The following is a 10,554-nucleotide window of genomic DNA, read 5'->3' on the forward strand; positions in this document are numbered from 1 at the left end:
TGCTAAAAAAGCTGGAAGGCTGGACATAAAGCAAAGACACTTTGTGTTTTCCTTTGTATTAAGATAATTTGGCAGGATTATGCTGTATGTAAACATTTACAGTACAACAGTGTTTTGAAAAAAATATTCTACAAGGGTCGCTATAGCAATCTGCTTAGGAAATTGTAAATCCGCCCAAGAATTACTGAAATCGGGGAGGGGGGCGGGCGGTGTTTGTGGACATGTGTATATGCAAAAGAGAAATTTTGCAAGGTTGCTGGAATATTGTTTGAGGCAGTTTGTATATTCTACGGCAGGCCACAATGCTAAGGCTAAAAGTGTGCTGCTGAAGGCACTTGAAGGCTCAGCCAGGAGTGTACTGCAGCCCAGACCTTGCAGCTCAGATTCCTGCTTTCTCTGGCACTTGTGCGTTTGGTGTTTCTTTCCCAGGGACGTCAAGGTTGCTTTGTGGCCAGCTGAGGGGGAAAGATGCACAGGGCTGCAGGCACGGGCAGAAAGTCTCCCTCTCCACCCTGCCTTGCGCAGAGGGCTTTCGCATCAGCAGCCGGGCGATCCCAGCCCACAGAGGAATACAGGAGCAGGTTGCTTTGCAGCCATACGGCCCCGGCAATACGGTGGGGCCATATAGTGACCGGTTGGTTGTTGCTCGCACGTATCTCCACCATCGTGCAAACCATATGCCCTATTCACTGAGCAACGTGTTCTGCTGTCGCTAAACTTCTCCGCGGCCAACTTGGCAGCGTACAGCAAAACGCTTTCTGCTGATGGGTTCGGTCCTCAGCTCCTTTGAAGAACACTAAAGAAGTCACCGAGCGTCTTTTACAAATCCTGTAGGCATCTGTCTTTAAGCTTAAATGCCCCCCGACGTGAGCCTATACACCTCTGGGCTCGTCCATCACCAGCATCATTGTTTTTGTGAGCGAGTGGGCCAGATGCAGCTTACAAGCACCTGTGGCACTAGTTTGGGCTGGTTGCTTTCGGTAAGTCGGTGTGCACCGCAGAGGTGGCCGTGGGTGCAGAGCAGCTCCGCAGCCCGGTGAGCGGCCCTGGGACGTGGGGCACGAGGCAGGAAAACCACTGCAGCTGTGTCATGCTAATGGGAATAAAATGCAAGGGAACATGTTGTTCTTCTTATTATTTGTGTTTCGGTGACAGCCTGCATACCGATTTAAATATGGCTCTACTGTAAGCACAATGGAAGCATATAAAAAGAGGCAAGCCTTACTTCGCTTCCAGCCTGCACGCGGGAAACAGCCAAAGGATGGAAATACTCACCAGAGAAGCAGGGCTATCTCCCGGTCTGACGGCAAACCCGTGTCCTGCCAGGCCTGTCTGTGCTTCCAAACAGTTGGGATTCGTCAGAAATGATTGAAAGCAGAGACAGGCAGGATACGCCTAGCATGTCATTTTCTCAGACATACCAAAAAATAGTTTTCTGTAGCACAACTGTGCGTACGGCTTTGCGAGGCTTGTTGTCAGAAACATGTTTAAATGTGAGGTATTGAAGCATGAGGAAAATTTCAGCATAAAATGAAGCGTACTAAAAACATAAGTGTATTATTGTCTACTTAGGATCTGATTCTGTTCTCCATAAGCTCCCTGGGAGTCGGTGGGGACTGTTTGTAGAGCAAAACGCTGCTCAATACCACTTTTTGCTGAGATTGGCAAGATCAGGCTCTTTCTGCTTACTTGTAAGCAAAGCAATTAAAAGCAAATCCAGAGTCGACTGCCAGTGTTCCTCTGGAGAGTGGAGGAAAAGAGGAGGGAGGAAAAGGAGCAACATGATTTCTCTCTCAAGGATGAACGTTACTGCATCTGTGTCATTGACCCATGGTGTATTGGCAGGTGATAACTAGAAAAGAGAACTGGGCAAATTTCCAACGAGTAGCTGTAGTTGGTAGTAAAAATGCAATCTGGCTGCTGTGGCTGAAATAAACGGTCATTAGGACTGATTAAAGTCAGATTTAGGGTGATTCAAACAAGCTAAAAGGGGGAAACCACAGGCGGTTTCACATAGTTTATTATATACTTGTGGAGTTATTTATATGATTCAGTCTAGTACAGTGAAAATGAGTGTGTTTATAGATTGTAGTCGGCTTTGGGACAACGCAGGTGACTTTTGATGGAAAAAATTTAGAATAAGATTTTAAAGCATTGACTTTCTTTTATAGCTGTTGCACTGGTCAGTGATGCTGCAGATTGCTTTTAAAGATGCCTCTCACCTGTCATGAGAAGGTGCTTGGTTTGAATATCACTGTGGCTGTCATGGGGACTGGCTAGTGCTGTAACAAACTTCCTGAGATTTTGGTGGGATCGAAACAGTGTGTTTTGATTGACCAGAGCAAACTTGTAAAAATATTTTAAAACTATTAAAAATATGACAAAACAAAACTTTTGAGGATTTCCCAGATTCAGCATAGCAAGATATGTTGAAGTTTTACAATGTTTACAGGGCAGGAAAAACGTTTTCCTCGTAGGATTTATTTGTATAACTGTGAGCAGGGAATCAGCTCCTGTACGTTAAGCTGGAGTAAATCTGTTGTAAGCGACATCAAGATCAGGCTTACTGCATTGCATTTATTTGCTTCAATCCTCACAAAACCAGTAGATGGAGAAAAGGATTCTTTTTCAGTTGTGATACCGGTAGGAACATCTTGCATTTCTCTGACCTGTTCCTTGCCATTACCTTGATAGACTTTATGTACTTTGTGTCAAGCTACGTGTATGTATGCAAAAGTGTAAATTTATAGCTGCATTTGTAGTATTAGGCAAGTATTTATTGGTTTTAAACACCATTAGTCTGGAAATCGACCAGAACTTTGACCTTTTTATGATGTGATTTACTGCCGTGAGCCTTCAAATTCCACGGACTCCATTTAAGCAAGTCTCAGGTCTTGGCAGGACAAAAACCTGAGCTGGAGCTGTCTTTAAACCAGTGGAGTATTGCTTAATTGAGGAAGTAACCGCACTGTAGTGATCAAGACGATCATTTAAAGTTGTAGGGGAAGCCCAGCTCTCCTGTGGGCTGGGGCTAATGTCATGGCCAGAGCACATCTCAGTGGAGGGGCATCCTTCAGGAGCGTCCTTCTAGTTCATGTGAGGAGTGCATTTCTTCACAACTCGTACAAATAAGGGCTAAGGGGTCAGCTCCCTAGTTTGTTGCTGTGTAAATAAGAGATTCCAGGGATATTTGCCTTTGCCGTGCAAACGGAGAAGGCAGGTACCTTGCTCTGCTCGAGATAAAGTGAGTTTTGGAGAGAAGTGCGGTTTCCCCAGACCAGCGCTTGGTGTTGCAATGACTTTCTGATCAGTTCTGACTGTAATAGTTGGAAGAGGAGATCCCGTGTTGGCTTCCCAGGGCGGTGGGAGTGCTGGGCTGGTTTGGGAGTGTGAGCCAGGGTGCGGGGCCATCGCACGTCCCGCTCTCTGCTCCTCGTGGCTGCCTTCCCATCGGGATGCTCCTGGGGGAAGGCACTCCCAGGCAGCCAGCCGCCCCTGCTGCCTTCCTGCCTTTCCCCCTCGCTGCATCCCACTCCCCTCCCTGTAGGCAGCAGGCTCAGATCCCCAAACTGCAGGCATTCAGCGGTCTGTGCCAGTTCGGGGGAGCTGCCAGAAGCTGCCTTCGTAGAGGCTGTGTGACTCACTCTGTGCTTTCCCTTAGACTCTGGTGGCTGTATTTTCACCTGTCGGGTGCTCGATGATCTCCCAGCCAAGGAAAATGCTCTTTGCATGTGGGTCACACTGCTGTGTACCTGTTACGCTGCCCTGTTCCCATGAGTCATGCAGATGGTGGTGGCTTCCTTGTGTAGGAACTGGCAGGGAGCAGCAAGGAGAGTAGGAACAGCCACAGGGCTCTGCTGCATGGTGAGACCACCCTAGGTACCGGCGTGGGGGTTTGCATCCTTTCTTGCACCTGCAAGCCAGGAGCTTGCCATCACCATCACAGTTATTGCTGGCCCAACTCTGTCGATTAATGTGTCCAAGCTGCCCAAATGATTTACCAGGCTCGGTCACCTTGAAAAAGTCAATGGAATGAGAGAACTTTATCTCCTACCTCTAACAGAGCCTCAGGTCATGTAAATCACTGCTGCTCTTTTGAAATCTGTTTATGTCAGTTGAGAGCCTAACCCCTGACAGCTGTACCGGGAACTGTTGAGAAGAAAGAAAGTGCTATAGGCATATTAAGAGGCATATCTGGGCACAGAAGAGTTTAAAAATTTAATGATAATTCAAAATAAGTATCTTCCAGTTGGGCTTCTGCCTTGCATGGAGAAAAATACATGATGCGACACGGGGCTGCTCTGGTTAGTGCCCTGATGGCGTGCCGAGGGATGCTGCAGTTCTCTCCCAGCCCCGGTGTGGAGCCCGATGGGCTCTGAGGACACCCTCGGGAAGGGCTGGTGCACGCTCCCTGCTGACGCAGAGAATCAGGCAGATGCTTCATCTTCTTCTGCTGCAGCAAGTGCCGTCATTCTGTGAACGTCCTCTGTGGCGTGAGGTTTGGCGCAGTGCAGTGTTAGGTGGCACTTCTGTAGCCGTGCAAAGAAAAGTTGTGAATAGTCACATTTTATACCCAGTCAACACGGCACGCATGCTGATACAGATTATTGTATATGGTGCTGACAATAATGAATTGATTGTTTTGCATTTCATTTGCACATATCATTTTACTGACCTTGGCTGTGAGGTACAAATCAATACTCAGCAGTGACCATACAGAGATAGAGAATATTATTCAGTTACATTCAATTATTGTTACACTGTACATTTGATACAGAAATTTAAAAAAAGGGACTTTACCTATCCAGCTAGTAGCAGTTTGATTTATGCTGTGACTTTTCTTCAGAATAAATACATATGTATTTTTTATGGAGACATGACCATTTGTAATGTAAAATTGCATTTTTATTTGGGTTTTAGTTTCTTCATCTGTGTGAGTCTGCTTTTTCTAAATTAATGAAAACTTTTTTGCCTTTGATTTAAGTGGGACATGATCAGCTTTGATTTTGCTTGTTGTTTGGGAATGTTTCTTATGATACTTTTACTGAGCCAGGCTTAAAATAGAATGCATTTACTGCATTTGTTTCCCACTATTTCAGACTGTGTGGTGTGAACGAGCACTTGTGGATGTATACTTCTTTTCCCAGTTGAAATACTGGCAGTTTAGAGTAGTAGACACACTCGCCTTTGACTCGGTGGTGTTCGTACTGTGTGCTGTGTGAAATATTAAGGGGCTGAATCTGCAATTTCAGGCAGAAAATGCCTGAACCAAAGTGACTTAAGAATAGGCTGTGAGTCAGGGCCGGCAGCTCTGGTTTCCATGATAGATACAATTAGAAGAAATATAGAATGTTATTTATTTTTTTGAATAGGATGTAGCGGGGGGAGACAGGAGCGAACCATCAATTTGTGCGTCTGGACGCTAAACAGAAATGTTTATAAATGATTAGTTGAATTTGCTGATGCATTCATTAGAGGAACCCCCGTCAGCGGCTGGGAAAGTGAGAGGAGCTGTGAACAGAGAACAAGAGGCAGCTCATAAAGGCTAGTGAGACTGAACGGCAGCCAAGGGAGAGGAGTAATCGGCAGGGCAGCGCGGAGGCGCTGGGCGAGGACCATGCTGACATGCTCCCGCTACTTTTTTTTTTCCTTCTCTTCGGAGGCCCATCAAGAAACTCCCCTTTTGTACTAATCTGAGCAAGCAAAAAAAGTTTGCTTAATTAAAAGCCTGTCTTTTCTTCCTTCTCTAAAGGAGCTGAAGGAAAATAGCATGCTCTTCTGAGGGAGAGGGAGGGCTGGGAACGCCTGGTCGGGTCTCACCCTGACAATCCTGCTCACTGTTAAGAAGTAGGACAGTGAGTCAGTTCATTCAAGTGGATGCTGTTTATTCAATGGGACATTCTTCCTGTAAAACTCCTCATAAAACCAAAGCCTCGCCTGTGCAGTGAGGAAGGGGAAAGGGTTTTGTGCACAGACTGTTTATTTACAGACGCTTTCTGGAGAAAAAGGTGAGAAGAAGAAAGGAGGAAAGGAAAAGGAAGTAAGGTGCAGAGCTATAAACACATTTGGGAGTAAACCGGGGCTGGTACAGTCTAGCCCGTCACCTTTTCCATCATATATCCTGCTCCTAAGCTGTTATAATAAACCTTGCCTGTTAAAAACAAGCAGTTTGCTGGAGCTTTGAAAGTGATTGCTTTGCTTTGGTTATTTGCAGAGTACAGACGGGTGCCTGAAGCTTTTATTCCTGATGAGAACTACAGATGCTGGCCATCTTACCATCATAAGGGCTGCCTCCTCTCTGTGTTTGATGTCAATGAAGCCATTGAGATCTGTGACAGCTACTCCCAGTGCAAAGCTTTCGTCCTAACTAACCAGACAACTTGGACAGGTAGGTTGCGGATGCTGCGGAGCAGAAGCAGCAGCTGAGTCACGTATTCTGGCTGCTTTAAGTGTTTTAATACAGTTTAGGGAGCATGCTGTGCTGGGCTGTGGGAGCCGCCAGCAGCAGCTAGAAGTGGGATAGTTTCTGAAGCTCCAGCTGAGGCAGTTTCGGTTTTGGTGGGGCTTCTCTTTGCCAGCTGTCGGGGGAGCAGAAACCTGCCGACGGACTCAGGGGAGCTGGCACCAGAGCGCTACGGCACATGGACCATAGGTGTCCAAACCGCGAGGTCTGAAATTTTATTTTAAAACACAGCAGCAGAAACCACAACAAAAGCCTGTGACCTCTTTCCGCAGTTAAATGTGCAGGACGTGGTCCAACATCTGGATTTAAATAAATCTTTCCAATCCCAATGGCTGTTGCAGTTTGACACAAAACCAAACAGGTTCTTCTGTGTGCCTAGCTGGGACTTCCCGGCCGGTGTCAGAGATGCCCTGCTGCTGGTGGGAGCATCGTGCTTCTGGCAGTAGGGCTTTGGCTAAAGAACAGTGAGAAGGGAGGGTTTAAAACCAGGCAGAAGTAGATGTAGCAGGAGTAGAACTTCCAGGGGAAAATCCCATTTGCTACCGCAACTCATTTTCTTGTCTAACAGAATACACTTGTTGAAAAGAGAAATACATTTTCCAAAAGGTCTGTGGGCCTGGCAATCCCAGTGTGGTTCCCCTGAAGGCAGGCAGTCGGTGCCGATTGACATCAAGTGTAGAGTTGGCCCTGGCGTGCTGCTTCTGCACCATACTTGCGCCTGTTTCAAGCAACTCGCTCCAGAGCAATCTGAGAAACAAAAATGTTACAAGTCTCTGCTAAAAATCTCCGGTAGCTGCAGCTCCAGAGTGGCTGCGGGGTTCAAAGAGCGGAATGCCGCAGCCGGCTCCCAACCCCGCGCCCCTTCCCCACGTGCCCCGGAGAGCCGCATGTCCCGGCGGCTGGCCCCATCCCCTGGGCACACTGCACCCAGTGTGGCAAGTTATTTAGGCTCGGAGGCTCAGCTTTCTGTCTGTACCTCTGCAATCTCATATCTTAACCTGAAGTCAAAATCTACCCCGGTGCAGTTGGGTGCTTTAGTTGTGTTTAGTTGAGCAACATAAATACACACCACAGCCAGGCCTATATACATGGCTAGCGGGTCCCCAGCTCTGAAAGCGTCACTAGCAACTAGAAACTTTAGATAGTTCATGTTTCAGAGTATTTTAGGTAGTGTACTGCTACAGCTTTCTGCATTTTTTGTGCTTCTGGGAGGTACAAACAGAGACTTCCATGGAACCTAGAAAAAACTAATTTATATTAACCTTGCCTGTGGCTAACCAGTGACTACTAGGTCATCATGTCAGTCTGTCTATAGTCAGACTATTGTAGTTAATTAATATACTAAAAAAGTAATTATTATGGCACAGGGAAATTCATAGGAAGTTTGGAGCAGCTCCTGTCTGAGGTTACAATATTAAAAGCAAATGAGACATAGTAGCAATATTTCTAGTCCTATTTAGCATTCCCTTTACCTTGGTGTTCCTGAGGCATGAGCACTTGAGTCCCTGAAACCTGCGGCACGGAAATTTGCTCAGTAGTTGAGGCATCCCATTTGCCATGTGCTACTTTTTAAGAAAATAGTGTTATGGGAGCCCCCTAGAGAGGCAGCTGGGAGTAAATAGCATTTGATTATCTGAAGTTTAGAGAGAGGGAAGGCAGAGGCTGAACAGATGTGGCAAGTATCTCTGCAAGGAAAGGCAATGACAGTGCGGGTCCGTGGGACGGCAGGTACTCCTCGAGAGGCAGGGCTGTGAACAAGATGCCAGGTCATTAAGCATGGGGAGACACAAGAACTGTACTGCGGCTCCCACAAATACCAGTGAGTGAAACCTCACCAAACGCAGCCCCCACTGGCCTTGGATGTATATCTGGCAGATGCCTTACACTAACCCAGGCTGTTATCACTTGCTGGTGCTTTTTGCTTGAGGAGTAGAAACCTTGTTCCAGCTTGTTTAAAACCCAGAGCTACAAAGTGATCAGCAAGAGCTATTTCAGAGAAAGTCGTGTTTAACATACATTGCACTGATCAGTTTTGCAAAGATTCAAGCACGCAAAGATGATTCTGCTCCTGTACACTCAAATCAATGTCCTTCATTTAAGCCCTGAACTCAAGCCTGTTTTGATCAGTTGGAGAGTCTTTAAATACTTTTTTAAAGATCATGTGAAATTTGTATTAAAATCTTCAGACCTTTCCTTCGTTTACCATATTAGCTGTGGACAGCTCTATCTTGACCATAATTAGATAAGAGTAAACATACTGAAACCAGGGGAGATTTGGTGTCATTTTAGACGAAAGCATTTCAGGTTTATACCAGTTGAAGTTAAGAGAGAGTTCAGTCTTGGGTTTCCTGAAAATGCATAGGTTGAAGAAGAATATGAAATGTCAGTATTTTAAGATAGGCAACCTTTTGTTCATCACTTCTAATTTTTTTTTTTTTTTCCCTTCCCCGCTTCCTCCTCCCACCTCCCCTTTTCCTATTCGGTGCAGGTCGGCAGCTTGTCTTCTTCAAGACGGCCTCAAATCATATCATGCCTGATCCTGACAAGATAACATATGTGAAGGTGACTGACTGACACCTAAAGTGGCTCACTCTGACGTGTGAGTGACAAGAGCTGTTTGTGTATAAATATAGGCAGCTGTTAGGTAGAAGGCGGCTGTGGCCGGAGAGATAATTGCACTATTACTCATTCTAATCTATAGAGTGCTAAACAAAACTTTAAAGAAATAACCTGCATGCCCAGGATGAACGTGCAATAAAACAACATTTTGAAAATGTGATTTTTTTAAAAAAAACAAAGCAAAATACAAGATACGATACACTGTTAGGTTATAATTTTGGTTATAAATCAGCTGGCAGCTCTGGCTTTTCTAACCAAGGTTAGCAAACCGTTTCTGACCTGTATGTGTGTGTACAGGGATGAAAGTTGATAATTTCTGTGCGAAGTCTGTATCCTCCGCGCTGATATTTATTTGGGCACGTACAATCACAACACAGTAACTGAAGCATATCAGTTTGTAAGCTGAACAGCAAACGTTACTGAAGACAATCAGCATTTGTGTTAAAGCTATCAAATGCAATGCTGGCATATTTGTCAAAAGGAAGGAATTGGTTATGTTTAGAATTGCAAGACTGTAGCTAATTTTCATTTTTGCTTCCAATGTTATCATAAAGTTTCATTTTTAATTTAAAAGAGCCATTTCGTAGGTCTAGCGAATCACATAAACATATGAATAGTCCCACTAAAAGGGTAGGGACTTAACCAAGTGCCCAGTGCTTTGCTGAATAGGGATAGGCCTAAGCATATGCTTACAATTAAGCCTGTGCTTAAGACTTTTGTTGAATTAAGTTTGAATTGTTCAGGAAGCCACATCTTTGACAGACTAGCAAAGCAATCCAGCTGGTGGAACAGTACTAGTTTAATGACTATCTGGCAGTTATTTGTATTTTTTATCATCAAATCCTTGGTTTTCTAAGGCACTGCTTGCTAATTCTTAGAGTGAAAGAAGTAAATGACCTTAATAATGTCAAATGAATGCTAGCCTTAATTCTATATAAAATGCGTTTTACAGGCATGGTGTGTCTAGAGAATTTGCTTTCAGTGAAAGCAATAAAGTAAGTGCTAAAGTGACCAATGTCATACTGTTTTGTAGTTTGTACAGTCAGGAAAATAAATGTGCTTTTGTTTCTCAAATTGTTTATTTTTGTAAAAAAAAAAAAAAGAAAAATAAAAGATAAATACAATTTCTTTCATACTTGATTTTTTTGTGTTGCAAATAAATGCCTAAATCCAGTGAAGACTTAGACATAATGTATTGTATGTAAACTTAAGCCTGGGCTATTTGTCCCAGGAAGGAACTGAGGTTGTTCCAGTGGCTCCCAGTGAAGGGTGTATTTCCAGGGTACATGGTGGCTTTGTCTACGTGGTTGCCTGTCACGAAGCGAGTGACTGTCAGAAGACAACACTAGAGCAGCCTTTCCTACCCTGTGGCTTGAGTCACACTGGTACCAGTCTTCTAACATTCGGAAGGGGTGAGGATGAGAGCAGAACCTGAAGGAGTTGTTCCTTGGGCTAAATGGTGTATTTTCTTT

The 10,554-nt window shown here is 44.8% G+C and overlaps 1 protein-coding gene across 1 annotated transcript in view; it reads left to right on the top strand.

Moving 5' to 3' along the window:
* Nucleotides 1-10,201, top strand: part of PKDCC (protein kinase domain containing, cytoplasmic) — a gene marked incomplete at its 5' end in the record, with an annotated part of 37,748 nt that extends 27,547 nt beyond the window's left edge. The window contains 2 exons of the mRNA XM_010576532.1: nucleotides 6,215-6,388; nucleotides 8,952-10,201. Of these exons, the coding sequence (XP_010574834.1) occupies nucleotides 6,215-6,388; nucleotides 8,952-9,037 (260 nt within the window). The remainder of the gene's footprint in view (nucleotides 1-6,214; nucleotides 6,389-8,951) is intronic.
* Nucleotides 10,202-10,554: the final 353 nt, after the last annotated feature.

Source organism: Haliaeetus leucocephalus, unplaced genomic scaffold (genome assembly GCF_000737465.1).
Source record: "Haliaeetus leucocephalus isolate CR32 unplaced genomic scaffold, Haliaeetus_leucocephalus-4.0 Scaffold526, whole genome shotgun sequence".
NCBI lineage: Eukaryota > Metazoa > Chordata > Aves > Accipitriformes > Accipitridae > Haliaeetus > Haliaeetus leucocephalus.